Genomic DNA, 12,491 nt, shown 5'->3' with positions numbered 1-12,491 from the left:
GACGTTCAGGGCCCAAGACCGTAATGCACTTTGTTGTCGTCCCATCCGACCGCATATGAGACGAACTACTATACGTCGCCTCACCATGACTGTCCAATGCGACCTCTGTGTCACCAGAGAAACAAGCATATCCTTCCTTTCTATTTTAGTACTCTAATACATGGAGTACCCTACCCAGTTTCACTCTCTCAATTGTCCATCCTTTGTACCTTTTGTTCCTCGATTTCCCTTGCCGCCCCATACCTTTCCGTGTGTCGAGCCCGACAAGCCGACTTGTCAATTTCCTATTGTCCCGGTTCTCGTCACATCACGCGCCAGTCAGCCTCGCCTAGGCCTCGATATATGATACGTCATTGACCGGGTATAATGGCACCCAAGAAGAAGAAGACGAAGAACAATAAGAATAATAACAATCGTTCTCCCCTCGGTTCCGCGCCACCCCCTGAACTCGAGAATAAAGACTCTGCCCTGGACCCGGCAGCAGCCGCTGTTGAAGATGGCTTTCAAGTATGCCGAGATCCCTGAGTTCTCATATGCATCGGTTGAACGTCAATATACGACCTTTGACTATGAGACTAATTCTTTCCATTTCTACCCTGTCACCTATTCAACGACCGATCTGACCGAGGGCCAAAACCAGGACAACAAGGAGCCCGAAACCTCCGAACCGGAGAAGGACCCTGCCTCTGAAGATCCCTCCGCTGAGCCAAGTGGAGATGATAGCGCAGCCGCTGAGCCCACAGGTAAGTACAGCCTCAGGTTTCTATAGATGAGGTTCATTTTCTACCTTTTGTACTTGATATTAACTCGCAATTTTCTCAGATTCAGTAGAGGCCGCACCAGCCGAGTCTCAACCCGAATCTGCCCCAGAAGCTAAAGAAGAGGGCAAGGATGAGCCAGCACCGGATGCAGAAAATCCCGACGAGGCTTCTAAGGAAGCTGCCGTAGAAGATGCGACACCCGCAGAGGATGCTAAACCTGCTGACGGTGCAGCGCCCGAAGGCGATAAAAAAGCTGAAGAGGAAGCAAAGCCTGAAGAGGACGCAAAATCCGAAGGAGATGCAAAACCCGAAGGTGGAGAAGATGCTCCAGCAGGCGACGACACGAAAAAGGCAGGCGACAACGGCAACGATGGTCAGTATTCAAATTTACCTTAGTTCTTACAAAGCTGACAGTATGTAGATGAAGATTTCCCAGATCTTGATCTTGATGTAGATCCTGCAACAGTAGCAGCCGAGAAAGAGGCTGCTGCTAAAGCGGCCGCCGAAGACGCTCTAGAGAATGGGGAAGACGCACCAAAGGCCGATGAAACACCTGCAGAGGAGGTTGCCGAAACTCCAGCAAAGTCAAACCCAGAGGCTAAAACGGAAGATCAACCATCAGCGGATGCAACCCCACCCACAGAGGAGCCACCTGCAGAGGAAAAGGCAACGGGTAAGAGTAAGAAAAAGAAGGGCAAGAAGGGGAAGGCCGCTAAGGCAGCTGATCCAGAGCCAACGCCCGAACCCGAACCAGAGGCCGACCCAGCGCCAGAGCCAGAGCCGGAGCCAGTGGCAGATCCAGAGCCAGCGCCCGAACCAGCCGCCGAAAAAGCGCCGGAGCCTGAAGCTGAGCCCGAAAAGCCCGCAGATAATCCTCCTGATACCCCAGCTCCAGAAGAGCCAGCAGCAGCCGAGCCACCCACAGAGGAGCCAGACGCCGAGCCCGAAAAGCCTGCAGATAATCCCCCTGATGCCCCAGCCCCAGTTGAGCCAACGGCAGCCGAGCCATCCGCAGATGAGCCAAAGCTAGAGGAGAAATCAGCGGGTAAGGGCAAGAAAAAGAAGGGCAAGAAGGGCAAGGGTGCTAAGGCAGCTGATCCAGAGCCAACGCCGGAACCCGAACCAGCTGTTGAACCAGCTGTTGAACCAGCGGCAGAGCCAACGCCTGAACCAGAATCAGCCGCCAAGCCAGAGCCAGCGTCAACGCCCGAACCAGCGCCAGAGCCAGCGGCAGAGCCAGACCCGACGCCAGAGCCGACGCCAGAACCAGCCGCCGAAAAAGCGCCGGATCCTGAAGCTGAGCCCGAAAAGCCCGCAGATAATCCTCCTGATGCCCCAGCTCCAGAAGAGCCAGCAGTAGCCGAGCCACCTACAGAGGAGCCACCTGCAGAGGAAAAGGCAACGGGTAAGAGTAAGAAAAAGAAGGGCAAGAAGGGCAAGGTCGCTAAGGCAGCTGATCCAGAGCCAACGCCGGAACCCAAACCAGCTGTCGAACCAGCTGTCGAACCAGCGGCAGAGCCAACGCCTGAGCCAGAATCAGCCGCCGAGCCAGAGTCAGCGGTAGAGCCAACACCGGAGGCTGAATCATCACCTGAAACAACGGAGGCACCAGCAACAGAAGAGGAAAAGGCTCCGGAAGAACCTGTCAAGGAACCACCAGTTGAGAAAACACCTGCTGCCGAACCTGAAGCTGCTGCGGAGGACAAGGTGGAAGCTGTAGAGCCCGAAACAGTCGAGGAAACTCCCAAAAAGGCGCCAGTCGAAGAAAGCACTCCTGCCGAGTCCGCTGCCGAGTCCGCTGCCGAGCCTGTCGCTGAACCTGAAGCTGCTGCTGCTGAACCCGCTCCCGAGCCTGCTGCTGAGCCTGAAGCTCCTGCCGACCCTACTCCCGAACCCGCTGCTGAAGCTGCTGCTGAACCTACCCCCGAGCCTGTTGTTGAAGCTCCTGTTGAGCCCACTCCCGAGCCTGCTGCTGAACCTACCCCCGAGCCTGTTGTTGAAGCTCCTGTTGAGCCCACTCCCGAGCCTGCTGCTGAGCCCACTCCCGAGCCTGCTGCTGAGCCTGCTGCTGAGCCTGCTGCTGAGCCTGAAGCTGAGCCTGAAGCTGAGCCTGAAGCTGAGCCTGAAGCTGCTGCCGCTGAACCTACTCCCGAGCCTGTTGTTGAAGCTCCTGTTGAGCCCACTCCCGAGCCTGCTGCTGAGCCTGAAGCTGCTGCCGCTGAACCCGCTGCTGAACCTACTCCCGGGCCTGCTGCTGAAACTCCTACTGAGCCTGAAGCTACCCCCGAGCCTATTGTTGAAGCTCCTGTTGAGCCCGCTCCCGAGCCTGCTGCTGAAACTCCTGCTGAGCCTGAAGCTCCTGCTGAACCTGAACCCGAGCCTGTTGTTGAAGCCCCTGCTGAGCCCACTGAGCCTGAACCTGCAGCTGCTGAAGAGCCTGCCGCTGAAGTGAAAGAAGTGACCGAAGATGTCCCCGCTGCTGTAGAGGAGACTCCTGTCCCAGAATCAGCAGTTGAGGAGACACCTGCTCCCGCCCCAGTGGAAGAGACACCAGTGGAAGAAGCGTTCGCTGCCGAGACACCTACAGAACCCGTAGCAGAACCGGAAGTCGTACCCGATGAGGCACCAAAGGAGATTCCAGAGGAAGCACCTGCTGACGGGCCAACCCCCGAAGAGCCGGCTCCTGTCGAAGCTGCTCCAGCTGAGATCCCAGCACCTGAGGAACCCCCGGCTGAAACGGTTGTTCCGGACGAGGCCCCAGCTGAGACTCCAACGCCGGAAGAGGCAATGCCCGGGACACCGCTAGAGGAGCCAACCCCTGAGCCAGAGGCTGCCAGAGACCTCCCCGCTGAAGACCCACCAGCAGAACCAGAAGCTGCCCGGGAGCCAGTCACTGTTCCCGATAGCGACGAAGTGGCGCCCGACGAGTTCGTACCACCCCCAGGAGACTCCCAGCCTGAGGTGGAGATGATCGATGCTGAGCCTCTCGATGAAAGCGCAGAAGCCGCAGCAGCCCGCCACAGCCGACGCCGCAGAAAGCGCAGTTCACCGATCGAGGGAGAGCGTCGGCATTCCAAGACATCATCCGACGGCCACCGGGATCAACTCCAGCGCCAGAAGAGCGAACGAGGCATCTTCACCAACCGCTGGGCCAAAGCGCTGGAAGAAGCACGACGCCAACATGATGAGAAATCCCAGTTGCAACGAAAGCAGCGCGCTCTTGCGGAGGAACGAGAGCGCAGCGGCATCCCCGTCCCCGACAAACTGAAGCGCTCGAAGAGCTCATCCAAGGAGAAGGCGAAGGAGCAGGAGAGAACAATGGAACCAGAAATGGAGGCCGAAGTCATCGAGCACAGATCTAAACGCCGCACCTCCGACACTCCCTCGAGCCCTCTCGAACGAGCCCGCTCAACCAGGACTTCTTCACCGAAGCAGGTATCAACATCGCTACCGACGCCCAAGCCCCGTGCCTTCCTGCGATACATGACGGAAGGCAAGTCGGATACCAATGGGCCTTTGCTGCGCCTAAATGCCACCAAGGCTGCACCACCGATTGAAAAATCATCGCCAAGTCATAGCAGTGGCAGCCGTCACGATCGGGCGGAGTATGAGGAGGGACAGTCTGCTGGTCGGTCTAGTGGATCACGGTCACGACGCGAAGAGGAGCATCCTCGCAGTGAGCGTGTTGAGCGCACTGAGAGCAGGAGAGTGCGACACTCGACTGAACACGGTCGAGAGCACGGCCGAGAGCACGGTCGATCTAGGGAAGAGAGGAAAGAAAGAGAGAAGGAGAAAGAGCGAGAAAGGGAGAGAGATCGGGAGAAGCATGAGCGTGCGCATGAGCACGCACGCGAACGGGAAATTGAAGGTGATACGGAGAGGGAGCGGGAGAAGAGGCCTGAGGGCGCCTCCCGGCGTTCCAGGGAGTCAAGAGAGGAACGCTCTCATCGTCGCCACAGGCGCGAGGAATCACCTCCTCGAGAGGAGTCGAGGCTCAAGACTATCTGGAGAACGATTGCTGCCCATTGAGACCATACGGATTTTTTGCACTTTTTCACTTCCAACCTTGTCTTTTACTCTAACGAAACGATCTACATGTGACATTGTATGCTTGCATTGGGGGGCGAATCATTGCAGGAGTACTTGAATTGTTTTTTATTAGCTAAATTTAATTGAATATGCATCACCTTGACAAGGTTTTGAATTTGTGATATCGTCATTTACACATCTCGCATAGCTTATTTAAGGCTATCTCGAGGTCATCGTAGCATCTGTCCAATTTCTGTCCAAGCGACCCCGTGTCATGGGTCATGATATATGTCATTTAATGCAAAGCTGGTACTTCACCAGTGGCATCAGTCGTAATAGAAAAGTCGCCGAAGCATCAAATGCAGCATGCAACATGCAAAGCCCTAAAGCAGACAGCCATAAGTAGCAAAATCAATCAAGTCTGCTCGTTCTTCGCCGGAATTACTCTAGAACACCACCCACACCAACCACGATACAAACCCTTCTCCTCCCTCTCAAGATAATTCCCTGTCTCCCTCTCGTCCTCATACTCAACAACACAAGCACCAACATTGACCCTCTTCTTAGACTTATGCTTAACAACACCACCCAACCCAATGATTTCCTGCCTGCAATATCCGGGCTCCTCATCGTCATGGCTGTCCATCGAGACACCAATTCCCTCATAACCAAACGACGGAGGAGCAGGACTCTGTACAGTACTGCTAGTGTCACTCCCAGACTCAGACCCTTCATCAGCCTCGCAGTCGACCTCAAGCTCAATCTCCTGCGCAGCAAGACAGTTCTCACCACGCCCGCACTTAACACCTTGGCAGCCTTCACCAATGCCAGTACCCAGCCCGCCGCCGAGGTACGTGCTGTAGCGCGTGCGCCACGCCCAGACACGACGGTATGTCGTGTCATTAGTGCGCAATGTCATTCCGCACTGCGTGCACAGCCAGACGGCTTCCTCACAATTACAAGGGTTGCGCGCGAACGCAATGGCCGCGACACTGTTCTCATCCAACGGGTCGGGGGTGTGCGGATTCGAGGTTGTGTGGGAGAGGTGGGCGGAGAGCGGCGCTGTGCCGCAGGTCCGGCAGAGGCGGCGGATACGGTTTTTAAGGGCTGGCTGGGAAGGGGGTTTGATTGTGCAATTCTGCCAGCTGGGTTTAGCGACTGGTCTTTGTTAGGCGGGGGCGGATTTGGCTTACTCTGCATACAACCTTGGCGCAGCGTCGACATTCGCCCACCATGTCGCGCGCGCATTTGCCCACCTTCCCGCGGGTCATACGGATGTGCTCGCCGCCGGGACGGCTCAGTAGTCGTATGACTGATTTGACGCTGTCTGGGAGGACAGAGCCGCTGTCTAGCATCTCTGCTAGGGTTTCGATGTATTCATTGTCGCACCGGAGGGTCTCTCTCGCTAATTGCTGGCGAAACGGTGCCAAGTTCAGATGGAACTGACGACATGTATTCGAGAGGGCGTAGAGGGTATTCAAGTCGATAGCGCGAGCGATTTCCTTGACAATGCTATGGGGCGAACTGTTAGTGGGGTCTGTTTCTTATTATTTGCTGGCTGTTCACAAACAAAGACATACGGATAACAACTCAAAGCCGCGGAGAATCCATTCCGATTGGGGTTTAAGATCTCGTCGGTCTTTTTATTCGGGGAAGTATGCGATGTGGGTAGTTCGGCTGACTCCGTGTTGGGGTCAGCAATCAAAGGGTATGGCTTCTCCAAGAATGCCGATCCGTCAGCGAATGAATCATCGAGGTCGACAAATACCACCATGCTGCTCCATCAGAGGCCTTTCTCAAGATCAGTTTCATCAGATAAGACCAGCGTCATAGGAAATTCAATGGTGGGATGATGGCGGAACGAAGGATTAATTGCCGCTCCGAAGCCGGGGCGGTGAGTTACGTGATCATGTCTGTTTTTGTTTCAGAATTGAGGTCTCTGATGATACAAAGTATGTGGAGAGAACAATGATAGAACAATAGAATGATATGTGTATACCCTTGCTAGCTAACCTCGGCCGAACTACCAGGTATATGTACATAAGCTAAGGCCTTTCCTCATCGGGTAAGAGTACCCTATATATATTGGAAGTGAGTGTTATTTACTCCGTACTTAGGTACGAAGTAGTTAACTAGGTAGTTACGTTACAGAGTAGTTATTTAGTAATTATAAAGTCCAATTTGGAGTCAACAACTTTCCCCAATTCGCAAAACCTCACTGTTCTTATCATTCGCGACAGCCCGGGGGAATTAGTGGGGTTGATAAGCGTCTGATATCCCCTCATATCCCCCGCTCTCCCCCTTCTCCCTGGGGTCATCATCCAAGTTATGCCGCTCAACGCAAAAGCCGTATACTCACGCTCTAGGGCGGACTATGTCCCATTTCCCAGTCGACGGAGCACCGTCCACAGCACCAAGGGCATCGTATCATGCACTCAACCACTAGCCGCGGCTGCAGGCCATAAGATCCTGAGCCAGGGTGGAAATGCAGCGGTATGTACATTTGTTATTCTACGTGTCACAGTCAACTTCAACAATACTGACTTATTCTCTTGTCCAGGATGCTGCTGTTGCCGTGGGTAAGCCTCGCCTCGAGTTGCAGAATCACAACAGGAAACAATAAACTGATCTCATGCTTCAACAGCCGCCGGACTCAACATGACTGAGCCTGGCTCTACCGGTATCGGAGGTGACATGTTCTGTCTCTTCTACAATGCCAAGACGAGGAAGGTGCATGCGCTCAATGGCTCTGGTCGGTATCCTGGTAATGCCAGCTTGGAGAAAGTCCGCAAGGACCTCGGTCTGGCCCCTGGTGAGCCGGGCAACATGCCCATGTTGAATGCTCTATCTGTGACCACGCCTGGAGCGGCTGCGGGATGGGTGGATACAGTTGAGAAGTTTGGTAGTGGTAAGTTATCGCTCGAGCAGATTCTACAGCCTGCTATTGAGCTGGGAGAGGAGGGCTTCCCGGTGTCGGAGCTTTCGTCAAAGGGCGTAAGTATTAACTTCCATTGCAATCACATCATCAACTAACCCCGCGCAGTGGAATGCGTCTGAGAAGGAAATCCGCAATGCATCTCCAAACTTCCGTGAGATGTTGAAAGTCGATCCTTCAGCAAAAGATGGCGTGCGAGCCCCGCTTCCCGGCGAGATCATGAAGAATCCCACTCTAGCCAAGACCTTCCGCGCACTTGCTGCAGATGGTAAGAAAGGATTCTACCAGGGCCGGATCGCGGAAGCCATCGTCAAGGTGGTGCAAGATCTGGGTGGCTACATGTCACTCGAGGATCTAGCCTATCACGCCGAAGTCGGGTCGCAGGAAGTCGATGCGATCTCACTCAAGTTCACCGGCCAGGATATCGTCTCGAAATCAACACCCGGCACAGATGGCGAAGCCAACAAGGGCGTTGAGATCTGGGAACACCCACCGAATGGCCAGGGTATTGTGGCGCTAATGGCACTGGGGATCATGGAGGAACTCGAGAAAGCAGGCAAGATCCCCAAGTTCACTGAGGCCCAGCATAACTCAGCCGAATACCTGCACGCCGTGATTGAGAGTCTGCGCATCGCCTTCGCCGACGCAGCCTGGTGGGTCACAGATCCAGACGCGGAGCGCGTGCCTTCGCAGGGCCTACTCGATCCCGCGTACCTCGCAGAGCGGGCGAAGCTATTCACGCCCGAACACGCAGCGGATATCCTGGACCACGGCAGTCCAGCGCACAACCACTGCGACACGGTGTATTTCGCAGTGACGGACCGCGAAGGCAACGGCATCTCTTTCATCAACAGTAACTATGCCGGGTTCGGAACGGCCATTATCCCTGCTGGCTGTGGCTTCACGCTGCAGAACCGTGGTGCCAATTTCTCGCTGCAGGAAGGCCACCCTAATGTCCTGGCTCCGCGCAAGCGGCCATATCACACTATCATCCCTGCCCTTATCACTAATATCGCCGATGGCTCCTTACATTCCGTTTACGGTGTCATGGGTGGCTTTATGCAGCCACAGGGCCATGTGCAGGTTATGCTCAACATGCTTGCCTTCGGGTATCATCCCCAGGCAGCACTTGATTCCCCGCGCTTCTGTATTGCTGCACCGAACGAGGAGAGTACTGACCGCACGATCTGGGTTGAGGAAGGTATTAGTGATGCTGCTGTGGAGGGACTGCGTCGTCTTGGTCACAAGATTGAGGTTTTGAAAGGTTGGAAGCGGGCTATGTTTGGTCGCGGCCAGATCATCCGCTCATACTATGATGATGGGAAGCTGGTTTATGCTGCGGGCAGTGATCCTCGGGGTGATGGGATGGCGTTCCCTATGCTGTAGGGAATCGTTGAGAATGATGGATCAAATTCATTTGCATACTATACATAGTCAAAGTAATCAGCTATCAAGAAGTCCTGCTTTTCACTTTCTCTTTGTTTCTGTTCCTCGGAACGTCCTCATAGGACTACACCAATGAATATGCAGCCTTCTGTCTACTTTCAGATGCGCTCAGATAAAGATGACTTTATTCCAATACAAGCAACCTACAACACTGGTCAAACCCCTGTTTCTGACACACAACTATAAGCCCGATGCAATCTTTGTCCCTACAGTCCAAGTAGCCAACAACTGCGTCAGCATACAGCAATCCAGCACAAGACCACTTCACACTCCACATGTCATGCCCAATCCAAGAATCCAAGAATCCAAACAAAGAGCAAACCCACACCACCACTCAAGCAGGCAGGTCTGAACGAAAGCCCCGGCCTTGAAAAGCCGCGTGACACCCACGAGAACCCCTGATCGACACGCCAGCCTAACATGCCCCACAGCCGAGTCGAGAGCTCTAGTTACTCTACTCCGTTATCCGGAGTACCTACGGAGCGGAGAGTACTGTACTCCGTACGAAGCACGCACTCACTCACTTACTCACTCCATCGGGGAAAAAAGTACATGAAGAATGTATACAACATGACAAGAGACAATAGATACAAGACCAATCAATACTAAGATAGTCTAGTCTATATAAGTACTCCGTACTCCGTAGTTATAAATCAATCGAAAACCAACCCTCAACCCCCCACCTCAAGACCATCCAGATCTCACCCAAAACCCACAATACATAGTTAACTAACTAACTCTCAAGATAAAAAAGATTACAAATACTATAAGCGGCCACCCCCCGCCCATCCAAATAACGATATTCCCCCCTCAACCCAGAATAAGTCTAGCGGGAAGAGGTCCGTATACCACATTGAGAATAGGCTGGGTATTGCGGGTATTGCGGGACTAAAGGTGGATCTAGCCAAGTCTTTCGTCCGAAGGGTAAGCCACAATTCGTTGTAAGGTAGGGCCCAAGGCCACCCGGAGATAGATACGCTGTCCAACTTACGGCCGAGAGGGAATTTGAGTGGTTGAAAGCTCCGAGTCTTTCAGGTTGCCTTGCCCCAGGTGAAGGAAGGAAGGAAGGGAGGGTCGCTTTGTTCCGGCTCCGCCTTACATAAGCAGAGTTTATCCCGACGAATTGATTCTATAGAAGATATTTCCGCTCCGATCGGAGATCGCTTATCTCGCTTGCGTTTTACGGGTTTGTGACGGCCGGCCGAACCATGGGTGGTTGTTTAATAGAGTTGAACTTTATATTGGGGTTATTATTTTGTTGAATTTGAGCTTTACTTTAGAGATGTCGGGGTATGGGTTCAGCTTGGAACGAGTTTTGAGGTACATTGAATGGCCTGTAGGGGTATAATGGTGTAGTAGGTAGACAAATGAGAAAAGAAAAAAAAGCAATCATGATCATGTCGTCGGAAATCTCACATAAGGAAAACGTTAAACAAAGAAGAGAAAAAAACTTCCAGTCTAATGCCCAGTTTGTCTCTGGACGCCAGACTAAAGAATTAACCAGCCGATATCGGCAAATCGCTTATCTTCTTTGGGCTTTTTATTTTGTGGCCGCGTGGTGTAAGCGGCGGTGACCGACGGACCCGAAGTCCAGGCGATCCTCCAGGCGGTCACACTCCGGGCAACAATGGAGTCAGTGGAGAGCGCTGCTAATGACGGTTGAGCCATTTGTAGGGAGTCGAGACCACACCGGGCCTCCCGTTCCTTGGACCCACACCTGTTGTCTTTGTCATGGAGTTCAAGGTTTTCTAGGGCTGGATCATGCCGGTTTCGTATGAGGGGAAATGTGTTGGTCGTGTAGTCATAAGATATTCAGCCATCTATAGTCAATGTTTGAGCAAGAGCTTCGATCTTTTCACATGGCCCAGCTCACCGGCTGGAACTGGTGCATGGAATGGACCTGGTCATCGTAGGGAAGGCAGTCTGCGCTGGACCACGAAGGAGAGGGATAGTGGCACTGAACAGGCTGGATCATATTCTCCCCCATGGACATGGGAACTAGATCCGACGGAGGCATGCCGGCCTCAGTACTCCAACGGAGCGGAGTGTGCATCTGAAGCGGGGACGAAGTGAGCTCGCTCTTCACGATATTGCTTGGGTACTGGTCGATGACAGACCCAGCGGAAGAGATGGAGGAGCTCGAGTATGGAGGAAGAGAAAAAGTCGCATCCGACAGAGGCGAGGGGCAGGTCTCTGCGGGGGAAGAATAGAACGGGCTGTCGTCGACAGACTCGGGCAGCTGGCTGTGGAAAGCCGGGCGGGGCTGTAGGGGCAATTCGATGCCGCTCCACAGTAATGAGCAGTCGTTGTTGGCAAGATCCGGATGAATGCCAGGAGCCACGAGTGCGCCGATGGACATGGAGTGTGAATGGGAGGTTGCAGCCAATGGGATTCCGTGGTCCATTGACATACAGGGCGAGACAGGGGACTCGGTAATGGGGTTGGGTGCCAATGAGGACTTTTCTGATTTGGATTCGAGTTCACTGCCAGAATTGTTAGTATGCGCCGTGTAGCCAATTCCCAAGGTACTCACTGTCTCTCCAAGTGGCGCACAAGTAGATCAGCGCGGTGAAATGCCTTGTTGCATCCTTCTGTTGCGCAGCGGTACGATGCCTCGGGATTGTGGTTCAACTCATGGCGTCTTCGGTGCTCCGCCCTGGTGAAGACCTGCAATGGAGTCAGTTTGATGTTTGATGAGTGAAGGTGTTTGTGCTGACCTTTCCGCATGCTGGGTATTGGCAGGCATGTACACGTTTTCCCTTCTTGGCCTTGCTGATGCGATGGGTGGTTGGTGTATAGGTTACAGGAAGAGTCGCATCTGCCAAGTTTGGACGAATGTTCTTCTTCCGGCGCACCATGTTGGAAGCCGCTAGTTGACGGGGCTCCGATGAATAGGAGGAAACGGCAGGCGAGTTCAAGACAGAGACGATGTGCTTTGGACTGATGCGCCCTGTAGATTTCCGAGCCATGATGTGTAGAGAATAGAATGTAAGTGGAGTGGGTAAGTATGAAGGTGGAATGATAGGATAGATATGAGGCTGGTATGAATGAGATGTAAGACGCAGAGAATATTGAAAGAAGAGAAGAGACGAGGAAGAGAAGAGAGTGGACTGATATACACTGTTCCTACGATCTACGAGGATTAATAAACTTTGAGCGAATTGGAAATTAATATCAAAAATAAAAATAAAACAATAAAACAATAAAAACAATTAATCGCAATATCCAAGCTAATAATAATTCCAACCAAAATAAATCCAACATAAGAACTAAGGCGGACTAAGGCGAACTAAGGCAACTAAGGCTAACTGAGATTAGAT

General features: G+C 53.2%; 5 protein-coding genes across 5 annotated transcripts; 2 read left to right on the top strand and 3 right to left on the bottom strand.

Annotated features, from left to right (window-relative positions):
• Nucleotides 1-496: 496 nt before the first annotated feature.
• N7518_010146 (PE repeat family protein) lies at nucleotides 497-4,790 on the top strand (the record flags this gene model as incomplete). Its single annotated transcript, XM_057191072.1, has 4 exons — nucleotides 497-743; nucleotides 823-1,134; nucleotides 1,183-1,440; nucleotides 1,492-4,790. The coding sequence occupies 4 exons, from the start codon at nucleotides 497-499 to the stop codon at nucleotides 4,788-4,790; spliced, it is 4,116 nt and encodes a 1,371-aa protein (XP_057037208.1).
• Nucleotides 4,791-5,205: 415 nt separating this feature from the next.
• Nucleotides 5,206-6,564, bottom strand: N7518_010145 (uncharacterized protein; the record flags this gene model as incomplete). Its single annotated transcript, XM_057191071.1, has 3 exons — nucleotides 5,206-5,928; nucleotides 5,984-6,302; nucleotides 6,371-6,564. The coding sequence occupies 3 exons, from the start codon at nucleotides 6,562-6,564 to the stop codon at nucleotides 5,206-5,208; spliced, it is 1,236 nt and encodes a 411-aa protein (XP_057037207.1).
• A 554-nt stretch (nucleotides 6,565-7,118) lies between these two features.
• On the top strand, nucleotides 7,119-9,111 carry N7518_010144 (gamma-glutamyltransferase family protein; the record flags this gene model as incomplete). Its single annotated transcript, XM_057191070.1, has 4 exons — nucleotides 7,119-7,283; nucleotides 7,351-7,369; nucleotides 7,435-7,784; nucleotides 7,834-9,111. The coding sequence occupies 4 exons, from the start codon at nucleotides 7,119-7,121 to the stop codon at nucleotides 9,109-9,111; spliced, it is 1,812 nt and encodes a 603-aa protein (XP_057037206.1).
• A 1,548-nt stretch (nucleotides 9,112-10,659) lies between these two features.
• Nucleotides 10,660-10,839, bottom strand: N7518_010143 (uncharacterized protein; the record flags this gene model as incomplete). Its single annotated transcript, XM_057191069.1, has 1 exon — nucleotides 10,660-10,839. The coding sequence occupies one exon, from the start codon at nucleotides 10,837-10,839 to the stop codon at nucleotides 10,660-10,662; it is 180 nt and encodes a 59-aa protein (XP_057037205.1).
• Nucleotides 10,840-11,026: 187 nt separating this feature from the next.
• N7518_010142 (transcriptional regulator family: C2H2 zinc finger) lies at nucleotides 11,027-12,140 on the bottom strand (the record flags this gene model as incomplete). Its single annotated transcript, XM_057191068.1, has 3 exons — nucleotides 11,027-11,654; nucleotides 11,705-11,838; nucleotides 11,889-12,140. 3 exons carry the CDS (start codon nucleotides 12,138-12,140, stop codon nucleotides 11,027-11,029), a joined length of 1,014 nt encoding a protein of 337 aa, XP_057037204.1.
• Between the last annotated feature and the right edge of the window lie 351 nt (nucleotides 12,141-12,491).

The sequence above is a fragment of the Penicillium psychrosexuale genome (assembly GCF_028828465.1).
Source record: "Penicillium psychrosexuale strain IBT 29551 chromosome Unknown utg000006l, whole genome shotgun sequence".
Lineage (NCBI taxonomy): Eukaryota > Fungi > Ascomycota > Eurotiomycetes > Eurotiales > Aspergillaceae > Penicillium > Penicillium psychrosexuale.
This window is presented reverse-complemented; position numbering and strand designations above follow the sequence as displayed.